The sequence below is a fragment of the Zingiber officinale genome, chromosome 5A (genome assembly GCF_018446385.1).
Source record: "Zingiber officinale cultivar Zhangliang chromosome 5A, Zo_v1.1, whole genome shotgun sequence".
NCBI classification, from domain to species: domain Eukaryota; kingdom Viridiplantae; phylum Streptophyta; class Magnoliopsida; order Zingiberales; family Zingiberaceae; genus Zingiber; species Zingiber officinale.
This window is the reverse complement of record NC_055994.1, coordinates 14,877,471-14,903,049: the sequence shown is the minus strand read 5'-3', so window position 1 is coordinate 14,903,049 and position 25,579 is coordinate 14,877,471. Positions and strand designations below refer to the sequence as shown.

Here is a 25,579-nt window from a genome sequence, read left to right as displayed (position 1 = left end):
TTAGATTTGTATATAATTTTTAATAATGAAAAATTATATTTTAGATATTTTGACAAAATATATTAGAAACTTTTATTTATAATTTTTTTTACGATAAGATATTAGTGTAACATTATATTGTTAAAAAATTTAAATCTTTGGGGGCATTTTGGAAATTACTGAAAAAAATGTTTTTAAATTTAGGAAAAGGAAGAAGCTCATGATTCATGAATTCGACCTGGCAGATGGCTAAAAGGATAAGCTTATATATTTATCCCTTCTCTGCCACAATTCTCGCCTCTGTTCTCCGCTTCCGTTATTCCTTTTCAAGCCAGTCATTTCTCCCCTTGCTTGTTTGCTTGCTGCTCCTCTGTGCTCGCTTCGCCCTCGCCCCACGTAATCCCATGGGCGATTGTGACCGAAATCCGCGCTTCGATCCGTTCATCGTAGCGCTTTCACCGCCCTAAAATCGAGCTCCTTGTTCTTCTTTACCGGTTTTCTAGGCGTGTTTGGGGTTTGGATTGTTGAATGGCGATGGAAGAAGATGCCGAGAGCTGCGGAAGCTGGGCCGAGGTGGACTCTTCTCACGCCCGTCCACGGAGGCAGCAGCATCAGCAGCAACGGCATAAGTTGGACGTGTATAACGAGGTCCTCCGCCGCCTGAGGGAAGCCAGCCGACCGGATTTGCAGTTTCTGTCCTTTGAGGATGAGTTGTGGAACCACTTCAATCGTCTTCCAGCACGGTCGATCCGTCTCCCGTCCCTTCTTTGGTTTGGATAAGTCGTTAACTACATTCTCTCTGTTTTTATGGCCGACCTGGGTTCTTGAAGATTTCTCTTGATTCGTTTTCCTGCGAGTGTTTTAAAGTTCTCGACTCTGTTATTCTCTGCTTGATTCCTTATTGAGTTTTAGTAGCTGTTGCTGCTGTTAACGCGGATACGTATCTAGAAATAGTATCGCTGTCCACTGATGTTATTAATGAACATGAGTTGGTTTTAGCAAAACATGATGCCGATGGTTTCATGCTTAATATTTGTCTTTTTTCTTTGTTCCAGTTATGCCTTGGATGTAAACGTCGACAGAGCAGAGGATGTGTTGACTCATAAAAGGTTGCTGGAACTTGCTGAAGAGCCCGCAAACAGGCCTGTTTTTGCTGTGCGTTTGGTGCAGGTAATATCTTCGACACCTACTTTATATGGGTGTCAAATTTTGCTTCAGTACTAGACAGAGGATGAATCCAGTGTCATGCAGTCTAACCATCAAAATAAGTGCTTTCTTAAACCTTCAGATTTATTTGCTGCAATTAACTACTCTCTTATTTGGAAAAAAAAGTTGTAACCTTCATGTGCAGCTTGCATGCTGCAAAGTGATGCTGGACACAGGTTTTATTTGACTAATTTGTCGTTGCCAACATCCTACTTATGAAAGTGTTGACATGAACTGACATTGTTATATCTACGATTTCTGAAAACACTTTTTGGAGTTTGGAAACATTATCATTTCTTAAATAGTAGCTGAGCTTTTTTCAGATATTACTACATAAAGAAGAATTAATATGAGTATTTTTGTGGGTTTTCCTTTGACAAAGTAGCCACATGCTTTCAAGTTTCACATACTCATATGTTTGCTAGTTTATTTTTTTTGGTAAAGTTGTCACCCTTGTAAATTTTCAGTGGGGAGCTTTTCTTCTGATATTTGACTTCACCTAACATGGTTTTATTATGTACAAGAATATTATACATGATTGTCAATATTGTTTGCAGGAGGGGAATCATTATCTGTTTTTTCAAGCTTGATTTTTATGGTTCCCACTCCCCATGGATCTCCATCAATTTTATTATTAATTTAAGAAATTGTCTTAAAATTCTAAAATACATGTAATTAATACATATTGAAATTGGAATTCCCGTTTCTTTAAGAATCTGTGACAGTTTGCTGGTGAAGCAGTGATTATATTTTTTACTGTTTGATTGGAAAGTTAAATTAATATGGAGTGAAATTTTTTTATTGCGTTCAATTAAATGTTGTTTTACAATTAAGAAAAAATGTGCAGATATTTCCTTTATATCTCAACAAGGACATAGGAAAATATGATTCACTTTGGTGTCAAGTTAATTGGACCTTAGTTATGCATAATTTTATCATACATCTTAATATAGATTAACAACATTACCTTCTCAAGCTTCCACATGATAATAGACCTCTTCAAATATTGTACTCTAAGTTCCTCCTTCAACCTATTGGTGGTTTATTAATAATTATTTAACTTGATCAATTGCTTCTCTAGGTTTCTCCTGATCCTGATCAAAATAAAGATGTTAATTCCGATTCTAATGTACCAAAAATAGAAGATGGCCAATCAACTTCCTCTTATTTCAGGCAGAGGTATAATTTTGGTTTCAATGTTTTCCATCAGCTGAAATTGTCTCTAACCCTATGAACTTGTTTTCTAACTTTATTAACTAAGCTTCAATTCCCGCTTATTTTTCTTGTACCTCTTTCTGTATTCAAAATAATGTTATTCTACACTTGTTTTTCTCTCAGTGTTCATCCTCCTCCTGCCTTTGGTTCTTCCCCTAATCTGGAAGCTCTTGCTCTTGAAGCCACAAGACAAGATGCTCAAGATGGCAATAGTGTTGACAACTCTTCACATTTGCCCAGGTTTTGCACTAGTTGTCTTCTTTTTTATAAAATTTATTTATTCAATCTCTTGATTCAGGTTTTTATTCTGGTATTTCCCGTAAAGGAAACCTAATGAGAGCATTTTAAATGCATTTTCATATCAAAGGTGCAAGCTTTGAAATCTCATTTTGAGTTGGGCTTTTAGTCCCAGACAAAATGAGGCAGTGTTAGTGTTGTGTCAGATATCCTGACAGGTATGTTAGAAGAATAGAGGAGGAGAAGAGGAATCAGGGAAGAGAAACTCTTTATTTTTTACACTGAGCCTAATTAACGGATGCCAACATGCTTCGTTTCCATGAGGCTCCTTTTGTGATAGGACAAACACAAGGTTGCTTTTGCATCAGAAAGAGAAGTTTTAGGTTTTGAGGACACATTGACACATCATGCCATAGACTTTTGCTCATTCTTTATGGACATAGGTAGAAGTTTAGAACCTCACGAACATAAGGGAAACTCAAAATTCTCGCATGACCTCCTGAGCACTTCATGACATCGTGGAACCCTCGCAAACATAGGTGAAAGCTTAAAACCTCATGTGGCCTTGCCGAACACTTTGTGATGTTGTAGAATTCTCGCATAGATCCTCGCTGACATTTCAGAATGCTCGCTCAACCTCACTGATCTGGAGAAGCTCTTGCACAACCTTCATCCATCATTGTAGCTATGCCATGATCTTGAGCTTGTTCTGTCTACTAATCAGTGAGTGTAATGGTAAATCTCACTCATGCTAATCGACATAAAACATATTTAAAACCTTGTGAAGGCAGAGACTGGAAATATGAACATATATAAAAATGATGGAAGACAACCTCTGGTTGCAAAAACTATGGACTTGCTTGTAAATACCATATATATAAGTTATTGTTTAATTTTTCATTTATAAATAAAAAACAATGATAGAATTTATTACCTGGTAGAAAAATAGTTGATGTGTATATAGAAATGATGGAAGGCAATCTTTAGTTGTGAATAGTCAAAGATAGAGGGTGGTTGAGCTGGAAATGATAGACTTCAATTGTTCATTCATTCACAGTTACATTATGCAACATGAGAAAAAACTCGCATGGTTGATCATTTCTCTGAATTTGGAATGATGGCCTAAGAATCTAAGATTCCTTGAATAGGGATCTTGGCATGCTGGAAGAATTGATCTGGCCTGACTGTCTTTATAATGTCAGCGGTTAAATTAGGAAAAATAAGCCGGGGTTAGCAACTTGAAAATTTATCGAAGTACCTGGAATAAGATGAATAAGATCTATATACTATGTTTTGTCCTTGTTAGTAACTTCTAAATACAGGAACTTAATTGAATCTTGGAGGACAGTATGATATCTCATTTTGTGGATATCTACACAATTGGGTGGTGGTCTAGAAATTACATGTTCTCTCTACATATGAATTTTATTTGTTGTCCATCTAATTCTCTTCAATGTTATATTCTAAGAAGCTAAAAAACATGTTGTGAGTTTGATTGAAGTGGATGTTTGCTTAGCTATTCTGTATGCCTGCTAGTTATCCTCTCATTGTAATTTGTCCTATAGTATGAAAACTTTCATTGAAGTTAATAATTTGGTATCATAATTATAATCTTGGCATGTGATTTGACTATGTTTTTCAACATGTATCTCATATTTTTAGCATTGAAATACAAATTTGTTTGGTTGCAGGCCAATGCATGAAATCACTTTTTCCACTCATGACAAACCCAAGCTTTTAAGTTTGGTACTAAGTACTTTCTCCAATCAGTTCTACAACTCATGTTCTTAATGCATATTTCCACATATGAGGAATGCTCCTTTCCTTTTGATATTTTGTTGTTATATTTGTTAAACACCTATTTTGTAATTATTTGTTGTACATGCTAATCTATGCAAAATGCATGAAATAAGTTTTTCCAATCATGACTGAGGAATAGTGGGATTGATATTCATTATACCTATATTAGCTCCTTCTACCCATGTGTGTAAATTATGAGTATTTAGACATTACTTTCATATGTTTACATTATTACAGCTAGGTCCTCACTCCTCAGCATACTCCATGATGTTACAAAAATACATCTTATTACAAATATGACCTTTAGGACGACTATACACTTGATTTAGCAACTCTCCCCGATGATCCTTGGAATCAGCAAAAGATATAATAATCTTCTTATATAGCATATTCTCCTTGACAAATTAGTTATCTATGATTATGAGTTTGAAACAATTTGCACGACAGCTTGGTCATCACAATCAAACCACAAATTTAATAAGATTTGTATGCAGCTTAGTCATTGGTTGTTTGAGTCAAATAAACTCAAGTGTCATGGCACCCATTGTATTTGTCATATGGTTAAAACCATATGACTGTGTTTATTCTTTTGCAATTCATTGAGCTTTAAGCCTATCAACTAAACCATCAAGGGATGTTTTAACAGTGAATCCCCGTTTGCGAGTGATAATAGACTTGCCTACAGGTGGAAGAATTAGTTCTTATGTACAACCTATTAGTGTGTCCCTAATTTGAACTAATATAACCTCTAAGACAATCCGAGAAATTTAATTAAAGCAAAAGATAAAAGAAAAGCTTACTAGTTAGTGTTTTGGTGATGATGTGGTAGTGTACCTGTCTTTTTGGATGCAATAAGGTCAAAATTGGAGTGGAGAACATTGATCGTGGAATGGTTTGGTTGGATAACAAAGCAATGATACTAGTGTAATTGGCTCAGTTCATGGCCATTTGTTGCAGTTTCATAGTGGTTAAGTTTATTGTGTTAGTCATTTTGCGATAAAATATGGTGGGAACACATTCAAATAAAAAGGGCAGCCCGATGCACGAAGCTCCTGCCATGTGGGGTCCCGGGGAAGGATCCATTGTACACAGCCTTACCGTGCTTTTTTACAAGAGGCTGTTTCCAGGATTCGAACCCGTGACCATTTTTGGTCACATGGGAACACATTCAAATATGAACAAGAATTACCTTAGCTACAAATTGAACATGGCTTAATATCTTGATGAAACATGAGATTATGTTATTAGCTTAGCACGAAAGTAGGAAAAACAAAGAGGTGTTTGATCATTGTGAACAAATCATGTTATTCTCTAGCGTTGATGCATATGCTCATCCTTTGGTTATTCCTAATCTGCAATTTCCTGTTATTCCACTTCATGCAAGTGCGAATCTAAAAGGTACAAGGCCATCAATGAAAGTTCCAAATTTCACGAAACTCAATTTTTAGAAGAAACATGACCCAGACCACCTTCAATGATGAGAGGGACCATTGACAAGAGGAACAATAATATTACCAAATATTTGCTCAGGGCCTCCTAAATTTAGAATCTAGGTTGTTATTAAGAAATAGATGATGAATAGTGAAACAACCTCCTCTTGCCAAGGTGGTCGTAGGCTAGGCTAGGGTGATAGTCGGCCTGGTGCTGGGGGTTTTCTGTCAAGAAGACCATTTTATGATGCTTCCTCATACTGTCATATTAGCAGTATGTAACAGATGACCTCAAGAAAATTCATATTTTGTAAAATATCTCCTTCACATGTTCTATTTTTTCATAGTGATTGTATTTGTGACAATCTTGTGCTCTACATTCTCTATGATCACTATGATGGCCATTACTATCCCTAAAACATCCTATTGTTGCAAGATTAAGCTGTGAATAAACCAAAAATCAAACCAATCTAACAGAAGTTCAAAAGTTGGATTGGAAGTAGGCACTTATTATCCTTATACAAGGATCAAAGGACGGATGTGTCTCATAAAAGGAGTTTTGATTGGCCCAAATTCAAATCACACCTTGTAAAGAATATAGCAAGCAATTATCAATGCGTTCTTGAATAACTTGAACATCTGATATGATTTGGAGCAAGTTTTCAATCAACATTGAAAGCCTGGAAATGATTGATTTATATAGTCATCATTGTTGAGAGAATCTAGTATATATACATGAGATATGCACTAATGTATATATTTCACTTCTCATAGGCTGGGAAAAAAACACATGACAATTAAATCAATTGCTTGCCGAAATAAAACAAGTAATTGATCTTCAATCTTTTCCCACCTATTCTTTTTAATATATTATTATTGACATCTTTGGTTCTCAGGTGCTCTAATTGTGCTTAAATCATAAACCAACATTTGAGAGAAGTGAGACATTTTATTTACCATTTAACTTTCCCATGGTGGTCATCAAGATAGAGAGCCTTGGAGGGGCTGTATAATATGAGAATGATGCTGCCATTGAAAAGCTAACATCTCTGTGGACTGAAGGTAGTGCAACAACATCAATCAAGGAAGAATAATTGTTAATATGAAGAATTGATCAAAGGAACTGATGTGAGATGCAAAAAAAACTCTACTCAAGGAGCCCACTGAGGAATAACAAACTCTCAGTTTGATGAAGAATCATTGACAAGCAGGAAGTGCCTTACTTTGGTTTGAAGGAGTAGACAAATGTGATTAGGATGGATGGAAGATTTGCAAAAGCAGAAGTGAAGATATGGTGACACAGAAAGATGGATTTTGGTCAGAGGAGGATGATGAGAATCTACAAGTTGCAGATGGAAAATCTTTGCTACTGGGAAGAAGTGAATAGAAAGCAATGTAGGAGGATAACTTTCTCTTGATGTGTCAAGGTATTATTTGTCATTGTAGAGGACTAAATATAAAAAGGATTTATATGCAAGACCAAACAGTTTGCACGTATGTATGTAGAAGGGAGGGCTACCTATGCCATGATGATTTTTTTCATTAATTCCACTTGCTAACAATTGTCTTGTTCTGACCAAAGACCAAAACTCTTGCTTGGAACAGCAAAATTTTAAACATTGCTTCTTGCTATGTGTCATGTCTTCATATTGCACCTTCAAACTCCTGATATTAGGTGCTTACCAACAATTGGTTCTGTATCACATCATTTTCTTTTTCTTTGTACATGCATGCATATTGAATGTTGCTTAGTTTCTGAGATGCAAATACCAACATCTTGTTTAAAATACCATTCTATGCTGATTGGCACAAGCGAACCATTGATTGACACGCGATAACACCCGAGACAATGAGACTTCCTCGCATAACATTTCTTTTTCTTTTCTCTGCGCATGACAAGGACGGTGACTGAAATGATGAAATACATCTCACAAAACTGCGACTAGTTTGCTAGGGATTCACTTGTGGCAGTGCCACTCAGAAGTCATAATGCCACCTGATGGCACAACTTTAGGTAAAACAGAGGGGAGAAGAGGTGAATCCCACTGTGACTAGGTTCCTACTGAATCTTCCTCACCATCATCTTTTATGCAACTGGCAAGGGCAAATCTGGAGTGTCTTCTGTAAGGTGAATCATTCCTGTTGCATCTTCCTTGTCATCCTATGTCTCATTGCACTTGGGACAAATCCTAGGATGAGTTAAGGCTCCAAGCTAAACCCTACTTTTGATTCTTCATTCATTGTTGTTGGTTATTCCACAAGCTTGCTACCATACCTTTTTCTTCTTCTTCCATGAACTATAAGGCCCATGATCCTTTCTTCTTTGGCTTCTTCCATGATCCATGATTATGCGCCTTCATCTTTTTCTTCTACTGCTGTTGCTAGTTACCTCCTCAATTCCTCTTGGCTCCCTGCTCTTCCTCAATGGTTGCGACTGGCACCACATGTTGTCACAACCGACACATACTGCTTGGTTCTAGCCAGGACTGAAATCCAACTCAATGAAATTTCAAACCTTGCATCTTCCTCTCTTATTACTGTTGTTTGTTGAATAAGTTGCAAAAATTTTGTTTTGTAAAATATTATCCTGAAGTTGTAATTTATGGAATTGATCTGTACTACCACTATTAGCAACTAAACAAGGATGTGCTGGCAGCAGTTGGCATTCTTCTCCATAATTAGTTACTAAATGCTACTCATGTTTCTGATGCTTGAGCAGAACACTTCAGTATTTATTTGTAAAACTGAAATTTGTAGTATAATGTACACAAGAAATGAATTCTTCTCTACTTGTAGCTTGATTATTTTATTTCTGAAATGATATTTCAGTCCTTTATTCTTTTTTTTTTCAATCTCTGCAAATGCTAGGTTTGAGTTTTTTTTTTGTTTTTGTTTGTAATTGGGATCTGCTTTTAGCATTCACTTGTAAGCTATTGGTCTAGTATTGAAGTCTTGTATACATCTAATATCATGATTTTTTTTCCTCTACTGAGTATTGTTAATGTCACTTAAGTAGTTCCTTGAGTTAGGAGAAGTGCATTGTTGTTTGTATGTTGAATCTTCTCAGAGGTTCTGATGGGTTGCTAGAACCTACAATTTGTGAGAACAGATAAAAAAAAAGGCATTATTAGAATCCATGTTTCAGATTTGTGATTTTAAGTTGCATGCATTACAGTTCTGCGAAGCATCTTCATTTAATATCCATCATTCCTTTTTTAATAGCTACTAAATGCTTGCCAATTTTTATGTGAACTATAATCTTCCCCTTCACTTTGCATGTGTTGTGAAGTACTATATTATAATTTTTTTTTTGTCTCAGCTAACTTCTTTGCTTGCTGAGCTTGGCCTTAATATTCAAGAAGCACATGCGTTCTCAACAAATGATGGTTACTCATTAGATGTATTCGTTGTTGAAGGTTGGCCTTATGAGGTACCTCATGTAGCTTGTTGGAATGTTGTTTAACTACCTTGACTATCTGACATCGAGTCACTATAAAATGCATTCTGCTTATGCCATTCATTCTTCTTGAAGTAGACAAATGTCCTTTCTGCATAATTGTAACCAGTATTCAGTAGATAGAAGTCATGAGATTTGTGTAAATAACTCCTAATATGATGATTTTGGTTTCTGTTTGATTTATGGTACTAAGCAATTCTTTTCTTAGCTACCCTAAAATTGAACATGTTCAGCAACTTTAAAGTACAAGAGATTTACAAAGTTGTAGATATATTGTAGATATCATTTTTAGATATAATTTCACCCTTAGACTACATAGCTTTATGGACTGGATTGAATAAATTATGAAATACTCATGGTAAGTTTGATTAACCAGACCCTTTCAAAATTAGAAAATCTGATGGACCTTACTAGTTGCCTGATACATGGGGTGTGTGCTAAGAAACTTTGGTCAAAATTAATTTTATAATTAAAGGAACAAGTTTTTATTGCCAGTCACAGTTTTGGAATTTAATTACATACTTTATGACAAATCTCTTCTCTAGAAATAATTATGCATTTCTGATATATAGAAAAATCACTTCTGTTAGTTGAACCTTGGCACTAAAAAATTTCCAATATATGACTAGTGCTTTGCCATTTTATCTTATAGAATCAACCTTCACTCTAGTACCACTTGTTGGGACTGATCCTACGTGGTGGTGTCTCAATTGATGGTACCTGCACAAAGTGCATAGCATGCTGCGTGCACACCTGGTGTGTGATCCACGTTGGCTCCTTAGATGCTGGAAACTGCAGCTGGGCCTAAGGCTAGTATTGCCCATCTTTTGTGCTGGACCTTAACACCTCCATAACTAAGAGTAATGAAGAGGAGTTTCATTCATTATGCTGTGTTATTCTAACTGTGGAAGCAATTCTGGTTGCTGTAATAAATGTACTTTGCCTTTATTATATCTTCTTTCATACAATTGGAACCATGGTTTAAAAAAGTGTTTGCTTGAGCTACATACGTATCTCTCTAGGTGGATTTAAATGGGTCCATATAGTTACTCATATGTCATCTGCAACATGCATATGCGATTGAAAAAAGATGATAATTGTTTCATTTGAATTGATTTAGGCTGAACTAAGTTGATTTAAAAACCTATTTGATAGCTTGTAACTTGTTATTCTTAATTTAAATGCTTATTTTGCAAGTCACAAATTGTTAACTGTAATTGTATGTATGTTATATATATTATCTAGTTTTGGACTAATATTGATCATTATATTTCATATGTTCTTGTATTGTATGAAATATTGTTCCATCCACTGACCGACATTGATACTGCCACTTGCAAGCAAAAGTTGTTGAGGGTTTTTACAATGTTGGTGAGGTTGTGTGAGATGTCTATTGTCTACAAGGTCCCGCTAGCTACGATGACTCATGCTTGGCCTTGAGAGGTGGCTATGTGCCTAGAAATAGAGAGACAATAGGAGGAGAGTGACCAAAAGAGAGACTGAGGGAGAGAGAATAGCTCCCAGAGGATAGGGAGGAGATTGAAGTTTGCTGGGGATTTCAGTCTAGGGTGAAGGGCGTGCATGCATAGGTCCGATGACATTGAGCGGTGGAGGAAGAAGGGACTTTATGAGGGGAGCGAGGAGAGAGAATGGACTGAGGGGAGCGAGGAGAGAGAATGGACAAAGTAAGAGTAAGGAGAGTATAACGAAAGACATAATTTACAAGTGACTAAAGTTAAAAATTAAAATATAATTCATTACAAGCATTTTTAACTTTGAGCATTAAGGTGATCAAATGGATTTGGATACCTTTATTATAAAAATAAAAAAAAAGTAAGGTGATCAAATGAATCAACAAATACAAATAAAACATGTATTTGCAATCTAATTAATTATATAAAATAGTTAACTAAAAGTTACAACTTATTTTATGTAAAATCAATATAATTGTTAATACAATTAAATAAATATCAAAACCATACTGGCATAGCACCATATGGTTTTGAAACTGTATCAACTAGATAGAGACCCAATCTCTTCCAGCATGGTACTAGATTTTAAACCTTGGTTGACATATATATATATGTTTCTACGTAGACATATGAAATAGATGTGTTAATCATATATCTTTATAATTTTTTTTGATATCTTAATCCATATATGCCTCTGCATATGCTTTTGCATACTGCATATGTACCGTTAGCACACACTTTTCGAAACCTTGATATTGGTATGCACTAGGTATTGTTATGTGTAATCTATGTTTCTGTTTTAATTGTTAGAGTACCATGCTTGCTTACTCTTCAATTTGCAGGAAACAGAGCAACTGAGGGATTCGTTGCAGAAAGAGATTCTCAAGTTGGGGGTAACTTCCTTTTTGTAATTCCTTTTCCTCCGCTAGAGAATCTTTTGTATAATTCTTCTTTGTTTATTAATTTGGATTTTCAGTGAGTCTTTTAACATGAATTTCTTGTTTGCAACCTTTTGATTGATCGGAACTGAGCATGTGGAAGTGTAGAGGGGCAACCTCTCTGGGATGTTCCAATGGAAATTAATTGGAAAAGGTTCAGTTGGTTAGGGGAAATGGAAACTGAAGAGGTTAGGTTAGGGATTGTGTTGAAATGGTGGGCAGTTTGGGTGGTTTTGAACTGAGATTGAGGTGCAGGTCCTAAGAGCAAAAGGACCAGGTCAGCTGGATGGAGTGCAGTTAAAAAGGGCCTTGAAATTAAAGAGAGATTACCTCGTTGGAAAACAGAGAGCTGCTGAGCAGGGAGCTATTCAGAGTTTGCTGTAATAGTAAATGAGTAGAGTAAAATAACTAATGACTAGGGGGCTTTATATAGATAAGGTATTGCTTGGTGTTGGACTAAACCTTTAATTTGATGCTTATTCAATGTCACCTTTAATGATGAAGAACCAAACAACATTTATTTAAGGAGATTGAAAAGATGATGTCACCTCAAACTTGATTTGAGGGGAAGTAACTGTTGGGACCTTCACCCAAATCGTCACTTCCTACACTTGTTAGTACGCAGCGGAAAACAAAATATAAACTAACAAGAAGAAAACTAAACCCTATAAATAATAAGGAAAGACAATAAACCAAAAACAAACCGTAACACAAGGCGTTTTCGGAGATTAGGGCTCCTACTCCACGGCTGTTCGTAAGGTGGGCGATCCCAGTCCGTCGGTGGATGACTCCCCGGAAACCTCCGACTAACTCAAACCTCCTTCTTGACGGAGAAACCTCACCACAACCTTGATCCAAACACTCTTAGATCACAAGAAGAGCTTGGAGGCTTTGGAAGACTACTAATAGGGGTTAACCACCTCTATTTCGTCAACCATGCCCAAGCACCCCGAGCTCTATTAAATATAGCTCGAGAGGAAAACACTAAGCTGTTTTTCCGCTACCAGTCGACTGATCCTTTAAGTGAAGCCGACCGTTATCCAACGGTCGGCTACTTGTCGACTGCTACAGTGTACCAGTCGACTGCTATAGTATACCAGCCGGCTGTTACAGTAACCAGTCGATCGCTACAGTGCTGCTACAGTGTTGCAACAGTACCCCCCTACGGTACTGTTACAGTGTCACTAAAGTACTGCTACAGTAATCCTAAAAAACATAATATTTTGCTCTGAGTACAATCACTTAGCACTCGTCCTCGCCCGACCAACCTAGACCTAGCCTTCTAGTCTCCTCCATCAGCCTCGCGTCCTCGGATGTCTCCCCATCCTTCACGTCTTGCCTTCTGGAGCTTCCTTCGACCTTGTCCTTATTGTCGGGTCTTCCTTTGCCAAAAGGCTCCTCACCTCCGAGACTTCATGCATTGCCAAGTCACACTTGGACTTACGTTGGCAAGACTACATGCTTGGACTTACACCGCCAAGACTCATCCTTGGACTTTCCTCCTTTTCCAAGATCACACTTGGACTTTCCTTGTTGTACTTGTATCCTGCATACTCACAATGCATATCAAATACAACAATAAACCTAACTTAAACCTTTGCCCAAACATCAAAACCTAGGGTACCCAGATTGCTCTAAAGCAACTAATGTGATTAAAAACCTCACTAATCTCATCACAGGGTAAAGTGCAGCGTTCTAGGAGAATAATGCTGTTCTAGTTTGGAAGTGGCACACACCTAGGCTAGGAGAAGTGCAGCGTTCCAGGAGAATAATGCTGCTCTATCTAAATTAATAAGTAGGTCATTATGGGTGACAATGTTTCTCACAACAAATATGTTTAAGATCCATATTTATGATTTATGACTTGCACTTAGGTTTCGCCTCTATCTGGAACCAACATTGGTGGTATTTGAAATTTTGAATATGTGATTTAATAGATTCTATTCAATTTGATGTAGATCAGTAGATGTCACCGTATTTCTTGATGTATCTCATAAATTGTCTACTATTTATGAATCATGATGTCTTAGACACAGTTGTTTTGTAAGATTGTGACAGTAAAAGCTTCTGGTATGCAGAGACATATTTGGTCAAAGTCTCATTTGCTGTCACCTCAAATTGAAAATCCACAACCTGGAGAGAACTCTCTGCTAGACCATGTTCTTATACCAACAGATGGAACTGATGTTTGGGAAATTGATTTTCAGCATCTGAAGTTTGGGAATAAAGTAGCATCTGGGTCGCATGGTGACCTGTAAGTTTCACTAATCGACTAAACGTATAGTAGAGAGCAATCTCGTGTTTATTTTTGTCCACTTAATTATTGTTGTGATTCATTTTCAGTTATCATGGAATGTACCATAGCCAGGATGTGGCAATTAAAGTACTAAAGCCTGAGCTTGTAAATGTTGAAATGCAACGAGAATTTGCTCAGGAAGTATTTATAATGCGGTTTGTAAAATTCACTTATATCTTTTGGTAATAAGAGCTATAAGTTTTTCTGCATCCACTGGCTTGAATGGATATTGCTCTATTAAGAAGTCATAGGCAGGAGCCTCAGACATAATATGATTGTCTCTCATATCCTAGTGTACAAAGCAATACCTTAAATATGATTTTCCAAGTTTTGCTTGATTCTATTAGTACATATTCTATAAGTATTCTTATCTATATACAATATTGATCATTGGTAGACAAAATTTTACAACCATAACACTTCAATGACTTCCTTGCTTTATCTTTAAGCAATTACTTATGCTTCTTTTTAATTTTCACCCCTCTTTGCTGAAAAGTTTACTTAAAGTTCTGAGCATACATAAAATATGGCCTAATAGATACCTAGATTTGTGCTAAAGATCAAGATCTCGCTCTCACTCTTTCTCCATCATCTGGCAGCATAGACAATCATGTATCTTTGGTTATTCACCATTTAGCAAGGTAACATCTGGCGCTCGTTAAAAGCAACTAAAGAATGAGTAACTCTGTGATACTTTTAAAAATAAAAAATTAATGATTGTTTCCAATAAAACAGTCCATTTGCAGAAACGGATAAAATCTTGATTAGTCCTGTTGTCTTCATCTAGTCATTCCTTGTAAAGTCACGTCATAGAAGTCAATGGGGCATGGTCAGTTTGCTTGCAGTGCGGTTCGCAATCATTTGCAGTTGCAATTTGCAATTTGATTTTTATTCATCATGGTCGTCTTTGTTTCTCAAGGGGAACTTTGGCGTAATGGTAAAGTTGCTGCCATGTGATATGGTGGTCATGGGTTTGAGTCACAGAAATAACTTTTTTCAATGCAGGGTAAGACTACATATAATAGATCCAATGTAATCTAATCCCCATTGGCGGAAGTTTTTGTGCACCATGCTATCTTTTTTTAATGGTCATCTTTGTTTCTGCCATGAGACAGTTCTCTAACATGCTCCTTTTGTCATTTTTCTCACGGAGTTTTGTTTACCCTTCTGTAATTTTTTTTTAGATATTGTAATTGTTCTAATGTATCAAAAATATCTAATAAAATAATCTCCCTCCACACTACCGCTTGCTTTCTAACCTCTGCATACATTTTCCTATTTCTCTTGATTTTACAGAAAGGTTAGGCACAAGAATGTGCTGCGGTTTTTTGGAGCTTGTACTAGACCTCCTACCTTATGTATTGTTACAGGTACTAAGATCCTCAAAGATTGAGTATGTATGGGATTTTCTTTTCATTTTCAAGATATAGATATAGTATCATTTCTCTCTAGATTTTTCCTCATCATTTCTGTACTTTGTTCCAGAATTTATGTCAAGGGGAAGTGTATATGATTATCTTCATAAACACAAAGGATTGTTCAAACTCCCAACTTTACTCCGAGTAGCTATTGATGTGTCCAAGGGAATGAACTACTTGCACCAAAATAACATTATACACCGGGACCTAAAGGCTGCCAATCTTTTGATGGATGAGAACGAGGCAAGTGATATTCTTAATAATTTGTCTGTTGGTTGCTTTGGATTGGTTCTTTGAAGTTTCTGTAGCCAATCTGGTTATGGCTCCCTACTTTGTGTCTGTGTAGTTATCATATGCATGTGTAAGTGATTCCAGAAACATCATTCTTCATTAAAATCCTTGTAATCAGCCTTTCTACAACAGTTCTTAAATTGAAATATGGCATACATTTGGATGATTGGACAATTTGATGTGCTAACTTGGATTCAGATCTTTGATTTGGATGTGATTATCTAATATGGGTAGATCTAGGTGTCTTGCACATCATTTGTCCCTACTGCTTTAGATGAGAAAAGTAACCTATTTACTTAACAGACCCATAATTGTCTAGATGCATAGGCCACCACTCACTTGCATTGCATCAAACCTACTCCAAACCCTTGGTTCGATTCACCTGTGTAGAGGACAAATCTGTCTTCACCCTGAGGGGATAAAAGGAAAGTAACACTAACTAACCTCTCCTTAACCTCCTGAAAACTGGCATCACAAGCCTTGCCGTAAACAAATTTAATTCCTTTTCCAGTCAATTAAATCACTGTCCTGCAATCTTGGAGAAATCCTCTATGAAGCAATGATAGTAACTAGCTAAGCCAAGAAAACTAGGAACCTCTAGCATGGACTTGGGTCACTTGCACTTCTTGATTGCTTTATCTTCTACAGGTTGACAAAAATGCCTTCTTTATAAACAATATGCCTAAGAAAACTCACTGAAGATAACCATAATACACTTGTTCAACTTCGCATACTTTCTCTCAATAAAGTCTCTATCAATACATACACAATACTTGCAATTGCTTCTCATGTTCTGCCTATTTTGAGTAAACTAGATGTCATCAATGAAGACAATCATTAACTGATGTTAGTAGTCTGGGAATATTCTATTCTTCAGATCCATATCCATAAGAGTTGTTGGGGCATTAATGAGTTTGAAGAACATCACTAGAAATTCATGGCCATAACGAGTCTTGAATGTTGTCTTCTGAATATTTGAATCTCTGGTCTTGAGTTGGTGATACTCTTACCTCAAATCAATTTTGGAGCAAATGCTAGTGCGGTTCAAGATTAAAAAAATTATATGCATGGGCAGGGATAAGTTTTTACAGTCACTGTGTTTCGGTTGCTTATAATCAATATAAAGTCTCAAAGTTCCATCATTCTTTTTAACAAAGAGAACCATAGCACCTCAAGGTGATATGCTTGGTTAGATGAAATCCTTATCAAACAATTCATGCAACTAAATTATCATCTCCTCTAATTGCTTTGGCATCATAGGTTATGGAACCTTAGATATCGAAAGTATGCAATGCTATAGTTCACTAGAGAAGTCAGTTTGACGCGTTGAATGAAGACTCGACAAGTCATCTAGGAAAACATGAGGGAACTCTAACTGAAATATGTAAGTACCCCGGGTTGGTTTTGATGTGGTTAACCAAGTACAGTTAGGTCTTGTTGTGTTTGATGCCTTGTGTCTAAGTGTGCAGTGACTTGGGAATACAAGAAGTCGAGCGGAAGACGTAGTAGATGAGAAGGAAGGCATGGGAAGCGAGTCGACGGGCTCGATGCATCCGAGGGATGAGAAGCTGCGGAGAGTACATTGATGGACAAGAAGGACGCGCTCGACACTTTCGAGGAACGAGAAGCCGAGGAGGAAGATTGCTCAAGGAGAAGATTGGAGTTGGGTTTGGGTAAGCCCAACTTTGGATGACCGGAGAATCACCCAAGTGACCGGAGTATAAGCGGAGTTGACTTGTCGACCAAGTTTAGGCGGCCGGACTCCAAGCGCCCGGATAGGGTCCAGGTGCTCGAACCACCTTGGGCCAGATTAGGCGCCTCTTAGAGACATTGCTGTGAATGACGTCAGATGTCCACATTAGCAACACTCCAGGCACCTGGACCGGTCCAAGCTCCCCGGTGAGGATGAAATTTTATCCTGAAGTTGTTACAGTGCTGTTGCAAAAAAGATAGAGTGCACCGTTGGCGCCCGGACCCACTCCATGCATCCGGAGCTGCTATGTCAGCCAACGGTCAAATCTGACCAGAGGGCTATAAAAGGAGAGTTTTTTCTCCTATTCGACACAACACTTTCTGTACTTCAATTTCATTTTATTTTTTCATATTTACTAGTTGTGCTTTCAAACGCTGTACGTGGCTTCTCTGCCTCTGACTTTGCTCGAAGAAGGAGATTTTGCTAGTGCTCACATTGCCTTGGATTAGTAACTTTCATGATTGCAAACCAAGTAAATCTTAGTAGTCTCGTATTTTCTTTTTATTTTAGTTTACTTTAATTAAGTGTTTGTCTAACTCAAAGTCAAAAGAATGGGAAGGGTATATTCGTAATTTCATGGCAATTCACTTTCCTCTTGCCGGCCACACCGGGACTAACAATTCATGGATAGTTACTTTGTGTCAGAAGCCTCCATGCTAATCGTAGATAAGAGGAAAACTTTCCTCCCTCTAGATGGCACTGAGATGATAGTTGGACTTTGTTACTGAAGCTCTTCAAGTAACGTGTGGCTTTCAAATGCCTCCTTAAACTACCACCACAAAATGAGTTCAGGCTCAAAAGTCTGTCCTTAGAACAGACAAGCAGCCAACTGGGTCTTCTCCACATCGCTATAGGAGTATTTTAAATCTTAAAGGCATGCACAAGCATCCCACAAATCAGTAGTACACAAATTGCTCCTTTGTTAACTTTGTAAGCTGAAATATTTTTGCTATGCTAACTGGGATCCTTCTAGTGGGGTTGGTGTAGGAGAGGCCTATAAGTTCAAGTAACAAAGTGGAAAGATACATCTCTTTTAAAATAAATTATTACGAGCTTTATTTCCTGAGGTAGGGATTGTTGATTTAGCACTCCATTCGACATGCTTGATATTAACTTAGCTCACCTATGGGATTACCTATTTACTAATTTGTCTAAAGGGTAAATTTATTATTTGACTACTCTGCTCCATTCTTGTTAGGGATGTAAAAGAACCGAGCTAAGCCGAGCTTAACTATGTTCAAGCTTGATTATTTTCTTATCGAATCCATTCAAAGTTATTTATTAAAATCTTATTGTGCTCAAACTGGGCTTGAGCTTTTTATTGAGCTCAACTAATAGTGTTGTAGTCCTTATAACTTGGATAAATATTTATCTAATACATGAAACTTATATTATTTCCTTATTTTTAACATATTATGAATAATTTAAGATTGTAAAACTTTATAAATTACTATTTAAATAAAAAATTAAGAAATAAATTTATAATTAAAATTTACACAAGTTAATAAATAAGTTTATTCATAAATTGCTTATGAACATTAACTTCCTGAGCTCATTAGTTTTCAAACTTGTTTGTTTAGCATATTGTTTTGCTATTACGAACATAAATGAGTTTTATCAAACTAAACACCACGCTTGTTCACTATCGTCTAATTCATTTATGTTCTTAATTCTAGTGAACCTCTTCATTAGAAGCCAGGTGATATTTGCAAATGTTGCTAGGAATTGCTTTAATCATTTGTGCTCTTTGTTCCATGGGTAGTTTCTTTTGAAGACAACTTTGTATGTACAGTTGTGTACATTATCTCAGTATATAAAGTTTCTTTACTTTAAATGAGTGAAACATCAAAGATAAATCCTATTTGCTTGTGGGAAACTGCTAAGTTACTTGCTTTTTTCAGAACTCATTTACTAATTTATTTGGCAGATCGTTAAGGTTGCAGATTTTGGTGTTGCACGTGTTAAAGCTGAGTCTGGAGTTATGACTGCTGAAACAGGAACTTATCGTTGGATGGCACCTGAGGTATTATCTAGAATCAATTTTATTGAAATATTAGATTTTCTTTCATTTTTCCTTCTTCTCTTCTCTGTGTACACATGATGCAGTCAGTTATACAACCCCAGACAAGAAAACACAAAAAATTCATAAAGACAATAAATTTTTATTAAACCGAAGATAATTAAAGACAATGGATTATGGTCTCTTTTAAAGGCCCAGGAATGACCTAACATGGAAAAAATATATATTATTCCCTATTGATACAGTGAAGTTGCAATAGATTGTAGAAGTCTGCTAGCTATGGTAATCTAGCTTTGACTTCCATGGGAACAAGGATAGAGGAGTTCAAATTGAGTGGAGTTTGGTCTAAACTAGGCTAAGTAGAGTTAAGTTTACTCAAATTGGATTCAGTTCAGTTGTGATTGCTGAGATGCTAATGTATCTTCAACTTGCCTGAATCGCAAATGGTTTGGCTGAAGCTAGTTTTGCTCAGTTAGGATTAAGTGCTTAGGTACGACTGGAGGATTTTTTGGGTCGGGGATGAATTGTAGCGTGGTTTTGGGCTGAAGAAGCTTTTAGGGTTTATGTGCTGAACATGGCGAAAAAGCTGGGATATTTGCCAGAGTGAGGTTGAAGGATGCTCGAGTTGGAGAAGGTTTCATTGCCTAGCACACAATCACAACCCCTCCAAAAATGGTTCGAAACCTTCTCCTTTTATAGGCCTTTGGGTGTAAACTCCTCTAATAACGTCCAACCACTTATCAACCCATCCATTAAAGGAATCAAGCTATGCTATGTTGCAACACGTCCATTCTCCCTAGGTGAGTGTTAAGCCTAGATTGCCCTGGTTGTATGTCCTTAAATCTTTATACTATCATTGGTTGAGTCTTACTCCATTCAACTGTCAACCATCCAAAGCATTTGGTTGGCAATTTTACCCATATCAGTTAATCACCTGTGAATTGGATTCCATGAGTTTCATAAAATTCAATGCTACTTTCTTTTGTTTCTTTTTTGAGAGGGTCACTATTTATGCAGTTATTTTTTTTTATTGTCGCCCAAGAGCATGTTATCAAAGAAAAATTATGATTTAGCTGTACAAAGTTTTGTGATTGGGAATTGTCATGCACAGATGAGCCAATTCACATGTTAAAATCTCAGAAAATATCGTAGGGATACAAATGAACTTTTCTCACCAAGCACTGGTGCTCAGGCTACCGAACAACATTTTAAACCTTGAGTAAAACCATAAGCATCAAGAAAATGTCAAAATATCAACATCTTGACAACTTTACTGAATTGTCACAGCTTAAGTGCTTATAAAAAAATCCCAAACTTTGGCAAAAGATGCTTATATGAGTTTAGAACACTTTGTCAAGGTTTCAGGAAATTATACCTGGTAGAAAATTCCTAGACATTCCAGCAAGACGTTAGCTAAATTTCCAACAAAATCTTCATTAACATTTCACATTTCACATTTCTCAAACCGAAATAACTAAAATAGCAAAAAATCTTGACTCATTGTTTCAAATAATTGATGTCTTGAATTGTAAACAAAGATCTGGAGTCAACACCCATATCTCATAACTCGAATGTACTCAAACATAACGTCAGAAAACATAAATAATTATCTCATTTACTCTTGCACAAGATATTTCATATGAACATGGTGCTTGTGGGTCTCGCTATGACATCCAGGTTGTCATCCAGACACCCACGGTTCGAGCCCCAGCTATGACAAATTTGCAAGAATTTTTCCTCCAAATGGGGGCACGCAACTAAAGGATGTTGGGCTCCTAGGCTGCCCGCTGTGAGCGCTTCCCGATTTACCCTGGTGGCCGGTGGGAAACTTCCGTGGGGCCGGGCCGGTCACCCCAGGCTCGACGTTACCCAGTCTGGTTAATTATCTTTTTTTTGTGGGTCTAGGTGTGTTGTAAACCTCCAACACTTCAAAACATGGGAAACACCATAGGAATAATTATGGGAATGTTGGTAGGTTACATATAAAAGATACGCTTGCTAAATTTTATGCGTTATGACCAACTCAACTTCTACTTGATACATCTCTGTTTTTTTTTTCTAACCCAGGTACATATCTTGCCACTTAAAGCCGTACTAAATCCTCTAAAATTATGTCAAACTAAAACTAAGTTTCAACCTCACATTTGGCTCTTCCACTAAAGTATATTTGACTATCACCGAAATACAGCCTAAATCTTTCTGCTCTGTGATGTAACTTTCTAATCATCTAAGAACTCTCCTACTGTATTTCTAGTATAACAGAAATCATGTATCTCAATTCTTGATCATCTCTATTTCTCATTACACATTCCCTCTCTCAAGCTGTGTATTTCTTCAATCTTGGGAAACTCAAGTTTGTGAGAAGCATAATGGTCGCAAGTTAATGTCACCCTTACCTCTGTCCTCAATAGTCTCTAATTAATGAAGAGATACTCTTGCTAACATGCACCTCCCCTAACATGCATTCTCTCTATATTGATCACTCTTTAAGTATAAAATTCCATAAATGTAAGATCTAACTCATAATGCACAATTCATTCTTGTTGATGCATAAACAACTCATCACAAAGAATATGATAAACATAAACGTTAGACATAATTAAGTAAACCAAAAATCAACTTAGAATTTAGAAGCAAATTACAAGCCTTAGTTGACAATAGCATGTGGGATAATAGGAAATTAAGAGATAGCCATCTTTTTTAGTGAACAAATAGAAAAATGTGATTAGAACCTTTATAGACTTCACAATAGTATGGTCTTATAGGACTTGTGCAAACTAAACTATGCATGCTGGAAATAGTAAATAAAATTATATTTCCAACCAATTAGAAATAAAAGGAAATTGAGGTTTATATGCTGAACCAGTTTACCATTTTATTTTTTAAGTAGTCTCTTTTTATTTGTATCATTCTAAACTCATCTTAGAGGCTTCATACCATTTTCAATTATCTTCTCTTCTTCGGTTTTATTTGGATCACTATACAAAAATGATAACTCCACTCTCTATTTCTATAGACTGCAACTCTGTCTCCATTTGTTCAGAACACAAGTTATCCTAAAAACTACTCTCTTCCCCATGATGCCCCATAAGAACCAAGCCTTCTTCTTTGTAGTTTATACTTCGTCCAAAAGGATGAGCTCAAGCTTCATATCTTTCACAATCCTATGGTTGCATAAACACAAAAGGCCCAAGCTTCTTGATCTTAATCCTCAGATTGCTTGGAACACTTGGACTTAGTCAATCAGATGGGTAGTTGACCTCTCTATTTATCACCAAATCGATGAACCAGTCATCATTTGGTTGGTGTTCGATTGACCTTGTTGTCAATTGCTCAGAAGAACAAAGTTCTTCCTCTATTCCTTTCATTTCTATTCTTCTCTTCTCACCCTCAACAATCGACTAAATGTTTTGAAATCCTTCAAAATTCATATGGTCTCAACATAATGGCAAGCATAAGAAAATTATCATGTGTCAGAAGTACTTGAAATCAAAAGGAATTGATCATAACTCAAGGAAACATGACGACTCAAAAGAAGACTTTTGTTCCCGGCCTGGCACTAAAATCTCTAGGATTCAAGAAAAATCTCAAAACCTCCTCTCAACCAGGAGATGTGGCCCTTCTCTCATGCTTCACGCCATCTGTCATTTGTATTTTTACTCTTGTTACTCGACTCTTTGCTCTTCAATGACGTACAAAAACAACACTCGTCAACTTCTCTTATAAATTAGAGTAGAATATTTTTCAGATTAGCTCATCCCAATTTAAATCCAATCACTCTTCCATGTTTTTAGGTTTATAACTATGATCTAATAACTTGTAACTTGCCCTCCAATTTTAATTTAAGCCCTCTAATCTAAATTTAATTTAAAACAAATCAGATAAAAGTTAGATAACTTTTGTAACAAATGGGTAAAAATGCTTACATGGTTTTGAAGGGAGAAAAGATGGCTCAACGTCTCTGTATGTCTGTAAATAGCACATTTATGTTATTCCAAAAAAACATGGATATTATTGTTGTTTGGTATTTAGGGTTGTAAATGATCGAGTGATACTGATATGTTAAACTATTGACCTACCAGAAGGTGCTATTTAACTTAGCTGTAAAGGCCTTGGGTACTGTTGGGCAAGGATTTGGAGCAAGTTTAACTGCAGATTTCTATTTCTCTATTTTAAAATTGAACTTGTTAAACCAGATCACTACTTGTCAGCACCACATTCTTGTTCATTAACTAATTCTTGTATTTAAATGGCCGAATTAAATATAATTATGAACATTTCATAAAGAAACTGAAGCAGCATGAAGAAATAAAATTTTTGTCTGCAATTCAATTTAATTCCAAAATTGCATGAAGAAATAAATTTTTTGAATGCAATTTAATTTAATTCCAACATTGCACTTACAATTTGCTGGGCAGCATATAATTAAACTGAACAGGCATCAACTAACAGCATTAACAAATTGTATCAGTCCTCATTATTTGGGATTTTCTTTATGGATGTCATCCTTCTATTCACCAGTAAATTAAACAGAACATATAAAACATAAATTGTTTTCAATCCCTTGCACACATTTATATCATTTACCATTTACTGTTTAAGTAGGTGGATGAGTGTTTGTTTTTCTGGTGTCTATGTGCATTCATGCGTGCGAGTGTGTGCATGTTTAAATTAATTCATCTGTATAAAATATCTTGGTGGTGTATTAACTTATTGGTAATCTTAGAGAGCTATTCTAGGGCATTATGTAGCTTCATTATATTTGATCTGTGTTTCTTACATGTAGTATATCGAAGAAATTCACCTTACTCTAAATTTAGGTGATAGAACACAAGCCCTATGATCACAAAGCTGATGTTTTTAGCTTTGGAATAGTCTTGTGGGAACTGCTTACAGCTAAGGTAACTGGCATTTGCAGCATGAACTTTTATTATTTTCTACACAATTTAAACTTTATAACAAGTTTATTGTGTTTTTTTTTTCTATCCAGCTTCCCTATGAATATTTAACACCACTACAAGCAGCAGTCGGTGTGGTTCAAAAGGTATACCTCCAGTTTTATTGTGCAAGGATAATAACTTTCAATACCATTATTACACTTCTAAACTAGAAGAATCATAATATAGAGCACCTTGGCTACAATTTTACTATCCTACCAAAGATCTCTGTACTTTGCATTATATTAGGTTAGAACTAATGGCATAGACATGTTAAAAGCAGATGCTGATTTGTACAAGTAATATGAACATGGTTTCCTTTTCACTTATATTTTTATAGTGTTCCCATCATCGTTGACAAATTCATTACAAACTGGTTGATATATGGTGTTCTTATTTAATGTAACATACATATTATTATTTATTTGTAGGGTCTGAGGCCTACCATCCCAAAAGATGCTCATCCAAAGCTTGCTGAGCTGCTGGAGAAGTGTTGGAAACAAAATCCCATTGATAGGCCTGATTTTTCAGAAATCTTGGAGATGCTAGAGCTTATTGCTAAAGAGGTTCATCGCTGAAGAAAAATGATCTTTCTGAACCTTTAAAACATCAGGGTTAGTTAATCTGAATTGTTGAACAGGTTGGGGAAGAATCCAATAATCGCTGCAAACAAAAGACTACCAGTGGGTTTCTTTCAGCTCTCAGGCGTGGCCATTGAAATTTCTAGCTTGCAAGTCTACGCATGCTTGATCTCGTCACCAGAAATTTCACATTGAGCTAGGCTACTCAATCTGATCTGGTCCGTGAATCCTTCTATATGAATGATCTCCTGGGCAATCTTTGGCATCGATAGGGTTTGTACCGTTAGAAATGTACAGTGTTAATTTGAGGCCCTTTTTGGTTTGCATATTTTGAGGAACTTTTTTCTCATCACTTTTATGTTTTTATGTTTATTATTAGCACCTCTGCAATATTTGAAAATCTAACTGTACCTGAGTTTTGGTTCTGACTGGAACTATACCCTACCAATGCTCGATATGCATCAGTACACTGCGACAGGGAATGTAGCTTACAAGACTAATGCTTAGCCTAACACGGATTTTCTAATCAAATTTTTGGCTGTTAACTCA

At 36.3% G+C, this 25,579-nt stretch overlaps 1 protein-coding gene across 4 annotated transcripts; it reads left to right on the top strand.

Moving 5' to 3' along the window:
• Positions 1-238: 238 nt before the first annotated feature.
• Positions 239-25,579, top strand: LOC121980252 (serine/threonine-protein kinase STY46-like). Of its 4 annotated transcripts, none has more exons than XM_042532228.1 (16): positions 241-722; positions 1,035-1,149; positions 2,267-2,364; positions 2,524-2,640; positions 4,329-4,383; positions 9,187-9,283; positions 11,639-11,703; positions 13,813-13,988; positions 14,078-14,185; positions 15,327-15,400; positions 15,516-15,691; positions 19,420-19,515; positions 24,333-24,413; positions 24,503-24,556; positions 24,881-25,015; positions 25,090-25,579. In XM_042532228.1, exons 1-16 carry the CDS (start codon positions 508-510, stop codon positions 25,165-25,167), a joined length of 1,740 nt encoding a protein of 579 aa, XP_042388162.1. In that variant the 5' UTR covers positions 241-507; the 3' UTR covers positions 25,168-25,579. The 4 variants fall into 4 exon arrangements, 2 of the variants coding, with proteins under 2 accessions (XP_042388162.1, XP_042388161.1); XM_042532227.1 differs by having other exon boundaries at positions 243-722; positions 9,187-9,297; positions 11,639-11,689; XR_006111470.1 differs by lacking the exon at positions 25,090-25,579 and having other exon boundaries at positions 239-722; positions 9,187-9,297; positions 11,639-11,689; positions 24,299-24,413; positions 24,881-24,921.